Raw genomic sequence first — 15879 nt, forward strand, 5'->3', positions numbered from 1 at the left:
GGTTGACTCACATGACTCTTACCTGTATGCCTACCTGTCTGCTTACCTGTCTACTACATGATTGCCTTACGGCCTACCGTACTGGTTACCTGACTACCTATGTACCTGGCTACCTAGGTATCTCCAAGGTAATTATCTGTCTCAATGCAGAGGATAACTAGGTACCGTGTGTACTCTTTTATTACTGTATTATTTTGCATATACTTATTCTTTTAATAAATCATCTGTCAAGTAATTCTTGCCCCCCCAAGACAAGCACGGAAATTGCCATTGCTGATGATGCCAAGACAAGGCTCCATCGCCGCTCCCCAAACAACGACCTCAACTCGAGACCCGCATAACAAATCGTGGCTTTGCAGGACCAAAATTAATCGCGCGTCTCAATCCCTCATCTCTCATCTCTCGACTACCAGGTTTTTAATCCAAACAGACCCTGTGCCGCGACCCTGCAACAAAGACTCATCAAGGTCTGGACTTGTCGGTTCGTCGCAGGGGAACCACCGACCAAGAAGCGCGCCGACCAATGAGAGCGCGTAGCCGGGGTTGGAGCCGTTCCTGGCCGCCCGTCGCTAAGCGCCGCCGGCTGGTGGGGCCGGGCGTCTACAACTTCAAGCAAGTCATTGATCGCCGTTCCGTCCAAGTCCTGAAGGGGGAGATGAATGGCTCTTGTTGATCGCGAGGCCGTTTCAGCTGCCGAAATGTCGCTCGTCTCTTCCAGGGCCCTTTCCCAAGAGACCATGTCGGAAGCCGTGGATTCATCGCGTAGGGCTGGGATGGGGGGAGGGGATTCGTCGGTTCTCAGTGCTCACATTTGACTGCTTTTCTATTTTTGGGAATCACAACAGAGAGGGTTTTGAGCTTTTGTGAGGTGTGAAAGGTGACCAAGGTGAGGCAATGTTGGTATATAAAGGGTGTCCAACCATCACCTAAACTGATTGTTCTTTTTGTTCCAACTTCAAGCAACATCATTCCATCTCCATTGTTTACTTTCCCTTTAGTCTCTTTTCCTTCGGAATAAAACAGTCGTTTTCACTCTCTTTCACGGGTTCGCCTACACTTTCAACATCCTGGGCAGGTCCACGTTCTTTCATCAAACATAAATTTCTCTCTCATCATTATCATCCTGCATCTTTCCAGGCGTCCGTGACCCAGCGCATCTCAAACGAAAAGCATTCTTTTTAGCATTCATTCATCATGGCCAACGGCAACATGTTCAGGATGGTGACTTGGGGGCTCACCATTCCCATCGTTCTCTTTTATGGTAAGTCCCGATATTGGATTCCATGATACAACTTTGCAGTTTACCCCTTTGACCAACATCCACCTAACAAAACCCCAACAGTCCTCTCACTTGTTGGCTGCATCTCCAACTCCCCCGGAATCCCCGACATCTTCCTCCTCAAGCTCACCACCCCCGAGACCGAGACGCCCTACCAGGTGCGGATCGGCTACTTCGGCCTGTGCGCCGGCAGCGACGACGCCAAGCTCTCCTGCCTGCCGTCCTTCTCCCTGGGCCGGGCCCCCGGCACGACCGTCTTCAACACGACCCTGCCGGCCGAGCTCACGCGCCTGGTCGAGCTGGGCCACGAGGTGCAGGTCAAGGTCATCTTCTTCGTGCCGCTGCTGCTGGCCTCTGTGCTCTTCTTCGTGTCGACCACCACCGTGTTCCTGTGGCGCAACGTGCCGCAGATCTCGCCCATGGCCGCGACGGTCGCGTTCCTGATGCACAGCCTGGCGCTGGGCCTGCTGCTGGCCGCGGCGACCGCCGTCAGCATGGTCGTCAACGCGCTGCACTTTGCCGTGGTCGAGATCACGCGCGGGCAGAACGAGATCAACGTCGAGGGGGGCAAGGCGCTGCAGACTTTCCAGTGGCTGACAGTCATCTTTAGCTGCGTCTGGCAGGTCTGCATCCTCAAGCGGTACAGGTCCGACATGGCTGGCGGGAAGCGTATCTAAGGGGCCTGGTGTTGAGATGGGCTAGGGGGTAGGGGGCAACAAACTCGCCCCCATTTTCGGTGCAAAATCGCACATCCGCTCACTTAGATGGAGTGGTCGGTCGTCTGCTCACCAGATTGCATATTAGCGGAACCGGCAACTCCGAACCACAGTTTCTATTTCTTGTTTTTGTTTTTTTTGGCACGGGACTGACAAAAGTCAGCATATAATATGAAAGGAAGAGACCGGGAGTTCATGGGGTGGTAATGATGTTGTATTGGGACTGCCGGGCGTCATATTTCCTAGGTATTGTCTTTTCCTTTCCTCCTACCTGTTTGGGCTTGTTATAATGGAAAACAGAGAAAATCATAATGGTGGCGCATGGGTCAGAATAACAAATATAAAAATAAAAATCAGGGGGCGATCGGACTCATAACGGTCCTCCCCCATCCTAAACAATCCTGTTAGCCACTGGACAGATGTCACGCATTCAAGACTGATAGTGATTCAAAACGCTCCCAATGCGGGTTTTCCAATGTACTATGTGGCAGAGCAAAAGTTATGACGCAGGGGAGGAGTGCAAAAAAATGACAAAAAACAAGATAAAAGAGCCCCTTTGTCCCCATCTCAAAACGCCGAATGCCCTTCCCGGTTCACCGAATCCGCCGATAAAGAATCAGACACGCGCCTCTCGAAGCGCGGAAGGTTAAACTTTGCGAATAAACAAGATAGCCAAACATAAACAGTTATTGATATGCTGGGGTGGGAAAAACGCAGTCGTGCCAGCGGCGGGATCCTTTTCTGGATTGTTGAGTGTTGGTATTTTTTGTGGAAACCAGGAGATGGTAGGTAAGACGGGAAAAAATAACTTCAAGTTGCGAAAAACTGCGTGGAGCGATATAAACCGGTAGGCCGCCCATACGAGAGTTGGTATCATGATGGGGAGTAAACAAAGGAGAGTAAAATAAAAAAGATATGAGTTGCTTAGAGAAGTGAATATAAAAGGAAAAAAAAGAGTATGTATTATTATAATGTGGTCGTCATTTGAGGCATGGAAGATGCGTCTGGAGGATGGAATCGGGAGGTCAAGGTGTCGTCGGTACCGAGTGTGATAAGATTTTGGTCGTGTTTGGCATCGTCTTTGGGTGTCGAGAGTCCGAGTCGCGTCGGTTGAAAATTTTCGGTGTAGGATGTGCGGTATCAGCCAGGAGACGTTACGTTTGTAGCTCATACTTGTCAGCTCAGTTCGGGTGGATGTTCCCTCTGGTCTGACAGGTAGACATGGCAAGGAGTTCCCGTGTAATTGGAGGCGAGTCGACTCGGGTTGTGAGCTTTGGTGGCCATCGTTCTAGTCGTAGGATTGAAGCGTAGAAATATGCGACAGGGAGCAGGGTAGTGGTGTCGCGTTTCTCGGTGTTGCCAATCCGACCAAACGAAACAAACTGTGGTGCGTTTGTTTCTTTCTTGACGTATATCGGCAGGTGCTCTCAATTTATGACTCGATGATCGACCTCGTTCTGCGCTACATGACGAGCGTTCAAATCGTTACTGTAGCAAGCCGCGTTTCGGATACCAAGTCGACATTTCCTCCGCGGTTTGCCCTTGTAGACGCGAGACAGCCATGGCTAGCTCGGGTTGTATGTAATGTCGACAAAATCTCTTGATTGAAAGGTCCCCATGCTAAAGTCTATGGGACCTCTAGAGAACCTAAAGTTCCACGTGGTGGTCTGGAGGTGTGTGATGCCCGTCTCCTTCTTGAGCGAGATGCGCTTGTAGAGGTGCAGGCAGTCGGTAACGTAAAAGATAAACAGTAGAGTAAAAAACAGAACGACGAGGTGCCGTAACCGCAGAGGGCTGCCGCCAGCGGCTCCGCAGCAGCACCAACGGCTCTTCTTCCGGCGCGACGGCGAGTAGTGGTGCTGCGCCTTTGTGTGGTGTACGTGATGCCGACCGCGGCCGCCGGCGCCGGGAGACGTGTCGGCCGGCACGTGGTAGCTTGGGAGGATCGATTTGCCCGACATGTGGCGATGGGTGATGAAGGACTCGAGAGTTTGAGGCTAGAAGGCGAAGCGCGAGCACCGCACCGGCGATACGGAACGCGACCAGGAAGACGACTCGTCAATGTCGTCGTTTTGGTCGGGAGTATTTGACGGGTTGGGGAGGCGATGACGATGGTGGTGATTAGGAATAGTTTGTCGTCGTCAAAATCGTCCTCGTCCTCGTCGTGGGCTCGCGTGCCAATGGCCCCGGGGCGACCGTGCTGTGCTGGTGCTGTTTCGCGTCGTTCAAACTTGGGCTTGTGCGGGAGAAGAAGGAAGTACCTATTTACATGGGGGCCGGCTTTTCTTTTCTTCTTTTCCCTCTTTTCTTTTCTGGGGAAACGGTTTGGATTGGGGTGGTTTTAATTAGACGGCCCTCTTTTTTTCTTTCTTTTTTTCCCTTTTTTTCTGCCAATCGAGTCCTAAAGGGTCTAGGTTGCCATCCGTACTGCGCCGCCTTCTTTTTGTCTGGTCGATTGTCGGGATTGATTTTCCCCCCTTTCTCGTTAAGGTGGTTATGGAGATAATACAGTCAATTCATCCAACAGCAGAAGGGGGGGCGTCTTGCTGCTTTGCTGTGCTGTGCTGTGCTGAGACTCCTTTGGGGCAGGTAGGCTGGGGGCTGTCGACTGGGGGGATCTTCTGCTGCGCTTGGTCAAGTTGGGAAATGACGAGGGCGGGGAGCGTTCGCTATGACCAAAGTCTCTTTTTTTTTGTACAGAATACGTTACAGTGCAAGAGTGGTACCCCCAGCCGAACAAAGTACCCACAGGCAACCCCTTCGTCCCGTCACTAAGGTTAAGTCAGCCGACAGGGGGCGCAGTCCAATTGGGTGACAGCTGTAAAATCATGATGGATTACAGCTCTACGGTTGCATGAAGCTATTTTTTCAATGTTAGGTACCTTATGTAAAGTGTACTTGACAGATTGATTCTATACTCGGGTACTTTGGTGCCGTACCAATTCAGAGCAGGGTATACCAAAGACCACTTAAAATTAGTTCTAGCACCTACAATACTATAGGTACTCAGTGGTATGTTCCTGTTCCTTATTTCCATGTGGTCTACCCAGCCAAGAGACATGCCCAGATCTACAAAGTTAGGGAGGCGCAGTCCAGCACCAACACCACACCACTGCACCAACCAGGAGAAACATCACTTGTGCGGCACTAAGCAGAAGGTTTCCACACGTGCGATCCGTCGACTCTAGTCTAGAGTCTGGACTAATTACCTAGGTAGGTATGGAATACCTAGGCAGGCTTAGCACTGAGGTACATACATGTAGGTAGGTCGCAGCTGGAGTTGAGCTGCAGCAAGCCCCTTTTGCCAAGACTACCCGATTGAAGGGTGCCTAAACCCACTGTCATGGAGGCCTGCGATGATCGACTTTATGCGGTACATAAAAAGTTATACAGTCATATTCTGGTACCTGTCAGCTGTTCGGTCCCGGTTGGGAAAGCAAAAGAACCTGTTGAAAATTTCGAGGGTCCAACCCGTAAAGGACCACATCTCCAATTTCCAAAGAATTGATTTTCTTACCGCGGATGCAACGACAGAAAAATCCATATGGTTAGTTTGTGTTGGGAAGGGCGCCAAGTGGGGACACAACCAAAGAATGCGGAGTTGCAATTTCGTGTCAAGGCAGCCTCATTAGAATAAAATCACAGCTGTTACCGACCAACATCACAGCGCATATTGAAAACAAAACATTCCAGTCAATGATGAGATAGATTCTCAGTCAGTCAACATAGAGTAAAATAGACTGTCCAGACAAGTCAAGAGATAGAATGAAGCTGAAAAGAACAGCAAAAAAACCAGACGAAACTGCTACCTGGTTTGATTCGGCCTCTTTCTGTCTAGCGTGGTGGATTACAGGGATGGTGTTGGTGAGAAGAAGCGGGGGGAAAAAAGGCTTCCTCAAATGTGCCAATGCGATTGTCGATACAAGAATTGCTTCATATTGCTTGTTTTTGTTCCTATGTGGTTCATATAGCGTGGTAGCAATCAATTAAAAAGAGCATAAAAAAGCAGCAAGACATTTTAACCCAGGATCTACAAGACACGGCGCCTTAACCACGCTTTGTCTGAGCATCCCAAGGAATGAAGATCAGGTTCTCAGCCCCCAACGGCTGCAGCAGCTCCAGCAGTCAGCCGAACAAGGCTGGAGTTGAGTGGGTTTTGGTGGCTTGGAATCCCTTGTGGTAGGATCCAGATTGTCGCCTAAGCATGCTAAGGTACGGAGTACCTGTCACTAGTCCAGACTAGAGTGAGGTAATCGCCACTCGGGCGACCACTTGACTTGAGCTGGATAAGGTATTGATTGTTTGACGGCGGCTCTTCGGCAAGCGATCTCTGTTACTGTATTCAACATGCAGCATGCAAAGGGCTGCTGGGCATGGTGAACTGCCTATCTAGGTACATTACGCAGTAGTTTACCAACTTTTACTCGACGCAAAAAAGCAGATAGCCCCACATCAGATGGTGCAATGTGAGGGCAAGTTGCGATTCCAACAAGCTTGTAGGCCCAAAAAAGAATACCCATCCAGGCCATCCATCCCCCACGACACCCACAAATGAAACCTTTTGACGTAGAGGCAGGTGCAGAAAATGCAGATCAGCCTGCGGAGGTACCAGCCGCTCATCCATCTCGGCAAGTTTTGCTCCAAGTATCCCGCCTTGCCCGCTTCACCTCGGTCGACAATACTGCAAATGCCGTCATGGTGGTCAGGTTTTTTTTGGTTTGCAATTGCGGCGCAATCCTTCAGTCTTCTACAGTAGTGATCCACAGCCGAATTGGTGGTTCAATACTACTTGGTTACGTTATCGTGTGTATTATTTTCCTGAATCGTTTTAGGCTTCAAAAAAGAATGACATCGCCTACAGTAACCCTAGTCCCGACGACAATCGCCGAGGATCTTTTGTTTTACCGCAGCAGTGCCTAGAAAAGTGCATTGTATCCATCCTATCAGTGTCAGCCGTGGAGCGAGCCAAGATCTGCGGTCAGCAAATGTGGCAAGCGATCACCCTTTTTCTTCCATGGGTGATGGAAAAAAGGGGCTGAACACAAAGAGGCTGGAACTTTGAGGAATTTTCCTCTCTCAGCTTGAGGTTTCAATCCCAAAAATAGTCCATCGGTGGCTATCTTAGCCGTTGTGCATGTATCGCTCCAGTGGCGGTCAAGTGGAACAATAAAGAAGAAAGCCCCATTGACATGCAGAAGAGGTAGAGTTTGCTCTGCATGTACAGACAGTACTTTAATGCTACAGTTCACGAGGGGAGAACTGTAGGGAAAAGAACCATCGCCCAGCCCGTTGGAAACGTTGCGACGTTGCACCGCTAACACGAAGCGGGTTGGGTGACATGCGGGATAGCAAAAGGAGAAAAAAAGCTGTCTGTCGATTTACGAAGTACATCTGGCAGTTTCGCCGGCCTGTCTGTGCAATGGAATGCAAGCCCACCTACCTACCTAGTAGCCTACTATACCTTTCTCATACTAGGTCTCTCCCACTTACTCCATAGGGCTGCCCTTGACTCCGACGGGTGGGTGGCAATGTGGGCAAGTCTCGTGTACTAGGTACTTCGTAAAACGCCCCCCAAAAAAAGTTTTTACTTCTCACCCGCGTTGGCCTGATCGTGATTTTTTTTTGTCCTTGGTCAGACAGGTTGGTGGCGAAGAGATTAGGTCAGGCTGAGGACTAGTAAATTGAGTCAAGCCAAATCGAGTCAACACCCAAAGGCACGGTCGGATACTAGGTACATGTAAGCTTATTCAAGACGCCCAGATACACCTTACCCGACGAACCACATGGTTATTGCATGTTGCTGCGCCCTTCTCGGCTTCTAGGGGATTTCTGGGATTGATCAAATCTGGGGAAACACAGTATTGCACAGTAGATTGAGTAGTACGAAGAAATTCTGGAGACGTAACTCCAAAAGAATGATTCGTGGTAATACGGGGCGATTGAGGGAAAAAAAAAAAACCCCTCCTGTCACAAGAACAAAGGAAAGGCTAATCTGGCCAACCCACAAAGGTACAAACCAAAAGCGACTGGACTTGGCTGGGCTTGTCTGGAACCAGATCGCCAGTTTGACAACCACCTACTTCTTTGAGCTCTTGGCTGCGTACGTAGCGAGGGTTTTTGGTGACGTAAGGAAAATAGTCCTACCTAGGCAAGCATGGCAAATATCCGATTCAGGATCGAGTGGTTGCGTCGGACCTTGTTCCCGTCCGCCCCGCAGGTACAGCGGAAGGCAAGCGCAGGTAACGGCGAACCACGGCGCGATATAGCTTTTGGAGGATCACGTGACATGGGCTCCATCCACAATTCCACATTCGACATCCCACCCGTTTTGGAGAGTTGGAGACTGTCGGGCCAGTGGCCACTGGTCACTGGTGTGCTCCAGCTCATCAACGATGCACCAATAGCATCACTTTTTATTTTTATCACCATTGAAGTGGACGAATCGGCGGTTTGTTTACTTGTGGACGTTTGTTTGTCTCCATCAACATACTACGGTATACTATGTCATATACGAGCCCCTATCCTAATCTGACTGTGGTCTCGCCTACCCACCATAGTAATTTGGTTGTATCTAGCCACAAAAGCCACAACCCCACACAACCTGCACAAACCACCACCAAAGTCACCATACTTTTCCATACGGACGCGCGGCCATGCATTGAGTATGGGTCAGAAAGTGGGGTTTTTGGATGCTGGATACATAATCGTGGATGTTATTTAGATAGTCCCTTTTTTTTTAACCCCCCCTACGGTACATATTAACGAAACAGAGGCAGCATCTGTTGGTGCGTGGGGTCGTGGTCGCCATGCGCATGCGTGCTCGTCCTAAAGTTGGTCGGTGGCGTGCCCATCCAGCCCTCGGTGGCGTTGGCGCGGATCAGCTCGGTGGCTGCCGACATGTCGATACCCAGGACCTGCTCGACAAACTTGGGCAGGGCAGTGTTGTCGTGGTTGCCCGCCATGCTGGCCTTGTACTCGGCGAGCTTGTCGCTGGACGCGTATCCGTACAGGACCACGTCGACCGCCGAGTGCCCGCCCGAAGCCCAGTGGATGCCCGCCCGCGACGCGAGCAGGTTGCCCATCTCGGATCCCAGGTTGCCTGAGGACAGCAGGGTGTTGAACTCGGCGTCGGTGGCGTCGGCCAGGCCGTACGCAGGCAGGATCTCGGACCGCAGGAATGCCCGCTTGTCGCCGGAAAACTCATCGTAGCGCCTGACCAGCGCCTCGGTCGACGCCGTGGCCGCCTTCATCGGCAGGGGGTTGTACCCCGGGAGCGTCAGGGCGCCGCATTCGTGATCCGCCGCCGACATGAGCATCGTGTCGGGGTGCTCGTCGATCCACTTTTGCACGTACTCCAGCACCTCGTTGTACATGATGATGTCGAACAGGTGCGATGCAGGGTCGTTGGCGTGGCCTGCGTGGTCGATGCGGGACGCCTCGATCATGAGGAAGTAGCCCTTGTCACCTGAGCTCGTCGCCCGGTCCAGAGCGTTGATGGCCGTCTCGGCCATCTCCAGCAGCGACGGCTCCTGCGTCGGGTTGCGTGACCTGTCGATCTCGTACATCATCTGACCGTCGTTGAACAGGCCGATGAACGGCAGGTTGGTGTCCCCGAGACCCTTGTCGAGGGCGTCAAACGCGGTGCGGTTCTGCATCACGTGGTAACCATTCTCTTGCGCGAAGCCGAAGAGGTCTGCGTCGTCAGGCCTGCAGGAGCCACTCTCTCCTTGCGGCTTGTAGTAGCACTGGGGAGCAGAATCTCTAGTTAGCTTTGTTCATCCTGGCTGGGCATACCGTCTCAGATCAACCGGAGCTAGTCACTTACCCGACCACCACCCATCAAAATGTCCACAAAGGGGCCAAATGGGTGGTTGTATCCGATTTGATGCTTGGCGATATCCGCATACATGTCTCTGTGAGCAACATGAGCAGAGTAGGCTTGAACGCCAGTGTCAGTCATTGTCTTGGCGGGACTTTTCTGGAAAGTGGTAGTAGTAGTAGTAGTAGTAGTATTATTTAACGCCGGGCTCGGCCCGGCTCATTAGCCGGCCGTTAGCAACCTCCCGAGGGGTATCTCGGCGCGCTTTCTATTTTCTCTATTTACACAGCGGAAAACAAGGGCATAGAAGCGAATCGAGCCTGACCGGGTTTCGTGCCCGGTCCTGCTTACAGGTTTGTTCACTGACGCGACCCCGTGCCTTCAGGCGCACGGAGGATTCGTCTGACGGCAGTTGACGGCTCTTCATCGAGAGGGGCCTGTGTCCAAACAGCGGAGCTGTCGGTCGTTTGTAGCCATGGAGACGAAGTTCCCAACAAGTGTGGGCTCGACGGCACAGGCGGGTGGTTGTTGTCGATAGCCAGCCGGGTTATCCTTGCCACGGGTAAGCGGGGGAGGAGGTGGAGGGAGCAGGATTCGAACCTACGTTACTCAAGTAACAGCCATGGCGCTTAACCACTGCGCCATTCCCCCCTGGAAAGTGGTAGGTTGCAAACTCACAAGCCGGCGTGGCGTGGTTGATCGTGCTGGTGACTACCAGACCGGTCTTCATGCCTGAGAGATGCGCCGCCTCCAGGATCGAGCCAATAGGCTCGACGGCGTCGTTGACACCGATAGCTAGACATCCGACGACCCTTGTTAGCAAAATTTATCCACTCAACGGACGCACACGCGATCCACGTCACCCACCAACCGCCTCCGAAACTAACCTGCGTTATAAGTCTTGATACCGCAGGCAAATGCAGTTCCCGAAGCTGCCGAGTCGGTAACCAGCGCGTCGCTGGCGTGTGTCCGCACGTTGCCCAGAACCATCTTGTCACCCGGGAGCTGGAACCCAACCGGCCGGTCAGGGTTCTCGCCGTTCTGGATGAGGGACACGTAGTCCCTGGCCATGGTCTGCGACGCCGGCCCGAAGCCATCCGGAACGATGTAGATGAAGTTCTTGGCCGACGGCACTGCCTGGACGCTCAGAGCCGCCCAGGCCACCATGGCGATAGCCGTCACTGCAGTGCGCATTGTGCTAGTGGACAAAGTCTGCTCAAATTTCTCGACAAGGTGATTTGTGAGCCTGCGCTAGTTTTGGCCTGTGCCTTTTCTTGCTTCTTCGTCTTTTAACAACTTGCGGGCAAGGTGCTGCTGCGGACGGCACGCAAATCCTCTGATCGAACCACGGACGGCATGATGTTGGGGGTTCATATACTCCTTGATATCCCGTTCGGAAATGTCGGCTCTTGTCTTTTTACTTGAAAGTCAAGACCTCGTTTATTACTTTCCTGCGTATCCTCCTTCCCATGTTGAACATTTCTCCACATTCAACGAGACCTGGAATCGCGCATCCATACATCCGTCCCCGTGGGTGCGGTCGCGACCACGGGTTGACCATATGCAGGACAAAAATCGCCCGAGCAACCCCCGCATCCTCTCGACCACCAGGAACCCCCTCAGTTATCGTGCGGTTCGCCAAGACAAATCGTGGGATAAGGTCAGGGCCTGATCTGCAACCTTTTTTCGATGACGCCAAAGATTGATTTGACCTGTCATGGGCGTCCAAGACAATTCATCACTCGTGGCTGGCCGTTATAATCGAAAGGGAATTAAATTGTCGGATGGGAGCATGTGGTGCTCTGTCGCGATCTCACTCGGCCTTGGACAAATGGTGTGAGACATCGACAAGATTGGCTATCTTCTCCAATTTTTTTTTCTCCTTTCTTTTTCTTCTTGGCTTTTCTCAATCACGCTCTTCTTGCTTGTCACAATCTATTGGGGCTCTTTTTTTTTCTTCTGCTTGTTTTTGACGTCCCGTCTTCCCTGTAAAAACCGCAGACGCCAAGCTCTCGGAGGAGGGGGAGATGGACCTAGGATTGGAGACGATCCTTGGCAAACGCAACCTCCCTTTTCGTTTTTTCGCTTTTCGTACAATTGCCCCAATGACATGATGCGTTTTTTCTTACTGTCGCAACATCATCTCCCACAAAAAACCTCTAAGCCGAAGACATGACTCTAGTCATGTTCTCCATATTGCACTGGCCATGTGCAGAACAACCCCCTCCCCTCATTCTTGGGACTGTCTGCTGACAAGGTTGGCGGTGACACGAAAAAAGTCCGCCCGTCTTTTCCCCCTCAGACCCAGCCGCGTGTTTGGAAGGTGGTATTGGAAAGTCTGCCCGACCTTGGGAGTCGTACGTAATTACTTATCAAGGGGGGGGGGAGCGGCCCGTAGTTCGGGACGTGTCGCGTGAGGAGTAAATGTGCCCCGACGCCCGTCCGATCCCGATGGTCCTGGCTGTCGTTTGCTGAGGTGCTGTTTCTACAATTGGCATGTTTCCGTATCTATGGGATCAAAAACAACAAGCTTAGGATGAAACTTTGCTCAAGGACCATCCGGAAAAGGCAAGGCCGGACCAATATGGCGACGTTACTGACAGTCAGATGTTGAAGATGGGTTATTATATATCCATCAATGGCTCTTCTTGATCATCAAGATACTATCAATGAGCAAGCATGCACAGGCAGGCAGGCAAGGGCATGCAAATTCACGGTGTCGATGAGCGTTACTTCTAGATGCTGGAATTGAATTGTGAGGCTACCCCTTTTGCTGAGTGCGCGCATGCCGAAATATGCTGCTACCTAGTCTTGTTCTCAAGCAGAACATGCGGCATTTGCTTCACCTATCCAGCCACTAGCCACAGAAAGAAAACGAGCAAGATATAACGGTCCCTCATAAAACCCACCCCCTCACCAGCCACTCACTGAGGCCGCACAGCACCAGCCTGGTACGTGGCCCACCGGTTATTTATGTACTGACGGACATTCCTTCCCCAAAAAGCAATGGGCACAAATACGAGTCCCAATACGAGCAAGACGGCGGCCAGCTCGAGCGACGCTCCCAGGTACCCCTGGGAGTACAGCCAGGGCGGGATGGCGTAGGTGAAACCGAAGCTGAGAATGGGACTGACGCCGCCCACGACGGCGATGGCGGCGGCGGCCCACTGGGGGAACACGGCGGTGGCCCAGAGCGTGTTGGCAACGCCGTTGGTGATGTAGGAAAACGTACTGAGCCCGTAGGCCACGTAGATGCACGCCGCCGGCCACTCGAACCGGATGGCGACGCCGTACAGCACCAGGCTGAGCACGCCCGCCACGACGGGCTGCACAAACGCAAACAGGTAGACCTCGGCGTGGCGCACGCCGTGGCTGCGGCGCGTACAGCTGTTCGTCACCCGCGCGGTGAGGTAGCCGACGGCGGGCCAGGCGGCCAGGGCGCCCGCGGCGGATGCCAGGCTGACGAAGCCGACGGCCCGCGCCGAGAGGGAGTAAGGGGGCGAGACCAGCACCATGGGGTAGGTGGTGCCCGTGAGCATCATGCCGGCAAAGCTGACGGCGGTGAAGAGGCAGACCCAAAAGATGAGCGGGTTGACGAGGCAGATGGCCAGCTGCGGGAAGAAGGCGACGGCGGACCGCCAGTCTGCCCCCTTGGCCTTGCGGATGCGCATCTGCCGCAGCCAGAGCTTCGTCCTGCCCCGAGCGTCGCCGCCCGCGCCCCCGCCGGCAGCCGAGGTGGTCCTGGGCGTGGCGGCCATGGCGGCGTGCCTCTGGAAGCCGTGCTCGAGGCTGACGATGGGCGGCCCGCCACCGGCCACCTGGTCCCAGCCCTCGTAGACGCGCATCTTTTCCGCGGCGCCCTGGACGAGAATGCGGCCGTCAAGGGCGACGGGTGGGCGAACGAAATACGTCTCGGGGACGAAGAGCAGCGCGAGGAGGAAGACGACGAACGAGGGGATGCACCAGAACTTGTACGCAGATCGCCAGTCGAGGGACGTGTCGACCGAGTATGGCACCAGGGCCAGGATCAGTTGAGACATGGTACCGCCCAAGGCCCAGGTCGCGGCGATGGCGCCGGGTCGCTGGTGAATGAAAGTGAGGTCCACAACGGCCAAGAGGATCTGTGGCATGCTTCAGTTAGCACCATCTCGACACCTTGACTATTTGCTATGGGACTAGTCCAAAAGGCACCTACCGCTCCCAGAGTTGCGCCGTTTCCAAAGCCTTGGATGGAAAGGGCAACGAGAAGATGGACGAGAGAGGATGTTACAGACGCACAGGCGGTTGCGATGGCGACCACGAGGGCACACAAGAGTATCACAGGGCGCCTGCCGAGCAGGAGGGAGCAAGCGACCCAAAAGATTGCCCCTATGCCCATAAAGAGTGCCGGAACTGTGCCGAGGTGATCGATAGAGAAAGGCCCAGCGGGCTGGGGATTATGTCAGAAAACGGTTCTCACTTCGACTTGGATCGATGGGATTTAGGACAGGACCTACTTCTTTTCCAAACTCCCTCTCGAAGGCTACAAACAAAAGACCAGGGAGCTGCTGGATGGCCATGCTAAATATACCAAACGTCACCAGTATGGCCAGGGCCACGCAGCGCTTGCGTAGACTCCAGCTCAAAGGGTCATCGGGCGAGTTGCTGGGGATAGGGAGGCTGAGAAGGGTGCCGTCCTCGGCGACCAGGAACACGCTCCCAATCTCTTCGCCAGATCTGGCGGCCGAGCTTAGCGTGGTCATGTTGGTATCTGGCGGTTTTTGGCTGGCTGGTGTTGCGGTCGTAAAGATCGACTGGGAAAGGAATGACCTTTTGCTTTCCTTGCCCAAAAACATTGGTCAGAAAATAAAAACCAGCGAGCCCATCGATCGCTACAACCGAGACCGGCTCAAACCAGGTCCGTTTTTTCCCCTGAGGTATTCGTAAAAAAAAATGACGGAAAAGGCGAAGGGCGAAAGGAAATTGCCTTGAGAGGGGGGATAAGGTTGTCAATTGAAATGGCCGGACTTTTTGGATTATATAAAATTTTGTGCCACGTGAAGCAAAAAACCCAGAGCTGAGATGAATTATAAAAATCTAGAGCCCCATGGCGCAACTATATACCTGGGATGAGTACAACATCCGGAATAATGCTCAAGCTCTTTCTTTTTTTTTTTTTTTGCAAGTCAGGAACAAAAGCCACAAGAGGGTTGAAATGATGTGAATCAAAAGGAATACCAGGGCTGGTAACTTTCAGCCGTGTAAGAAATACGTGGTGCTTTGCAGCAGCGGTATCGGGTTTGGGGCAGCGGGTTCGTTAAGGTTTGTGTTCCTGACACCACCGACGCCCCGAACATCGATATTCTTATCGATCGGAAGTGGGCTTCGTGCAGATTCCTGCCCACGCTTGGCGTCTAAATCCCCTGGTGGTCTCAGGGGCAGCAGCTCAACGACTCAAGAAAACGTGGGATAAAAGGAGTCAAGGGAAACGCAAGGAAGCATTGTGCGGGAACAGAGTGGGCTTCCAACATACTTGGACCAGGGGCAGCCCCTAGTTCTAGTTCAGAGTTGGAGTTCATAAATAAGATGGTAGTCAGCTCTAGGAAGAGTCATGGCCACAAGGACGCAGACAGCTTCCTTGCAGAAAACTTAGGGTTCGTTCCTGTGTGAATGACACAACAATTCCATAGGAAACAGAACGGCCAGTTGTCTGACACAGCCCCTCAAAGCTTCGTCCGGATTTGGACTGTAGGTGGGAGGAAACATGTACTCTTGCTGATGAAGACATTGCCGTTAACGATGAGAAATAGACGCAGCATGCTGGTGTCTATCGACGACCTGCGTCTCGTCGACTATTCCAGATAAGACGCTAGCTCAAGTCAAACCGTCCAGGCGGCGCCGGCTTGGGTCTAGACTAATCGTCATCCGAAGATGGCCCAGTATAAGTGAGTTTTTTTTTGGGTAGACTTGCATTCTATGCCACTCCCCGGCTTGGGTTCGAGCAATCGCAGATGCTGTGATCTGAACCTACAAAAAGTACGAAAATAAGATCGAGGTTGCGGATGGACTGGAAACAGGGTTTCAGG

General features: G+C 52.7%; 6 protein-coding genes and 1 pseudogene across 7 annotated transcripts; 1 reads left to right on the plus strand and 6 right to left on the minus strand.

Annotated features, from left to right (window-relative positions):
* Nucleotides 1-406: 406 nt before the first annotated feature.
* MGG_16922 (uncharacterized protein) lies at nt 407-832 on the minus strand (the record flags this gene model as incomplete). The annotated part of the gene is made up of 1 exon (XM_003712924.1): nt 407-832. Exon 1 carries the CDS (start codon nt 737-739, stop codon nt 407-409), a length of 333 nt encoding a protein of 110 aa, XP_003712972.1. The 5' UTR covers nt 740-832.
* A 2-nt stretch (nt 833-834) lies between these two features.
* MGG_07761 (uncharacterized protein) lies at nt 835-2435 on the plus strand. Its single transcript, XM_003712925.1, has 2 exons — nt 835-1261; nt 1343-2435. The coding sequence occupies exons 1-2, from the start codon at nt 1195-1197 to the stop codon at nt 1954-1956; spliced, it is 681 nt and encodes a 226-aa protein (XP_003712973.1). The 5' UTR covers nt 835-1194; the 3' UTR covers nt 1957-2435.
* A 1056-nt stretch (nt 2436-3491) lies between these two features.
* On the minus strand, nt 3492-3965 carry MGG_07762 (uncharacterized protein). The gene has a single exon (XM_003712926.1). It carries the CDS (start codon nt 3954-3956, stop codon nt 3561-3563), a length of 396 nt encoding a protein of 131 aa, XP_003712974.1. The 5' UTR covers nt 3957-3965; the 3' UTR covers nt 3492-3560.
* Nucleotides 3966-8753: 4788 nt separating this feature from the next.
* Nucleotides 8754-11008, minus strand: MGG_07763 (uncharacterized protein; the record flags this gene model as incomplete). The annotated part of the gene is made up of 4 exons (XM_003712927.1): nt 8754-9740; nt 9821-9933; nt 10493-10609; nt 10702-11008. 4 exons carry the CDS (start codon nt 11006-11008, stop codon nt 8754-8756), a joined length of 1524 nt encoding a protein of 507 aa, XP_003712975.1.
* MGG_20157 lies at nt 10394-10465 on the minus strand (annotated as a pseudogene). The gene has a single exon. The product of its transcript is annotated as a tRNA-OTHER (tRNA).
* A 1104-nt stretch (nt 11009-12112) lies between the features above and the next one.
* Nucleotides 12113-14071, minus strand: MGG_07764 (uncharacterized protein; the record flags this gene model as incomplete). The annotated part of the gene is made up of 3 exons (XM_003712928.1): nt 14010-14071; nt 12743-13935; nt 12113-12299 (listed from the first exon to the last, which is right to left on the minus strand). The coding sequence occupies exons 2-3, from the start codon at nt 13852-13854 to the stop codon at nt 12113-12115; spliced, it is 1299 nt and encodes a 432-aa protein (XP_003712976.1). The 5' UTR covers nt 13855-13935; nt 14010-14071.
* An 875-nt stretch (nt 14072-14946) lies between these two features.
* Nucleotides 14947-15612, minus strand: MGG_16923 (uncharacterized protein; the record flags this gene model as incomplete). Its single annotated transcript, XM_003712929.1, has 3 exons — nt 14947-15216; nt 15327-15350; nt 15564-15612. The coding sequence occupies 3 exons, from the start codon at nt 15610-15612 to the stop codon at nt 15047-15049; spliced, it is 243 nt and encodes an 80-aa protein (XP_003712977.1). The 3' UTR covers nt 14947-15046.
* Nucleotides 15613-15879: the final 267 nt, after the last annotated feature.

The sequence above is a fragment of the Pyricularia oryzae genome, chromosome 3 (genome assembly GCF_000002495.2).
Source record: "Pyricularia oryzae 70-15 chromosome 3, whole genome shotgun sequence".
NCBI classification, from domain to species: Eukaryota; Fungi; Ascomycota; class Sordariomycetes; order Magnaporthales; family Pyriculariaceae; genus Pyricularia; species Pyricularia oryzae.

Coding starts and splice junctions, on each gene's coding strand:
- MGG_07761 (XM_003712925.1), top strand. CDS start 1,195: ATGGCCAACGGCAACATGTTCAGGATGGTGACTTGGGGGCTCACCATT. Junction 1,262..1,342: donor TCCCATCGTTCTCTTTTATG/GTAAGTCCCGAT, acceptor AAACCCCAACAG/TCCTCTCACTTGTTGGCTGC.
- MGG_07762 (XM_003712926.1), bottom strand. CDS start 3,956: ATGTCGGGCAAATCGATCCTCCCAAGCTACCACGTGCCGGCCGACACG.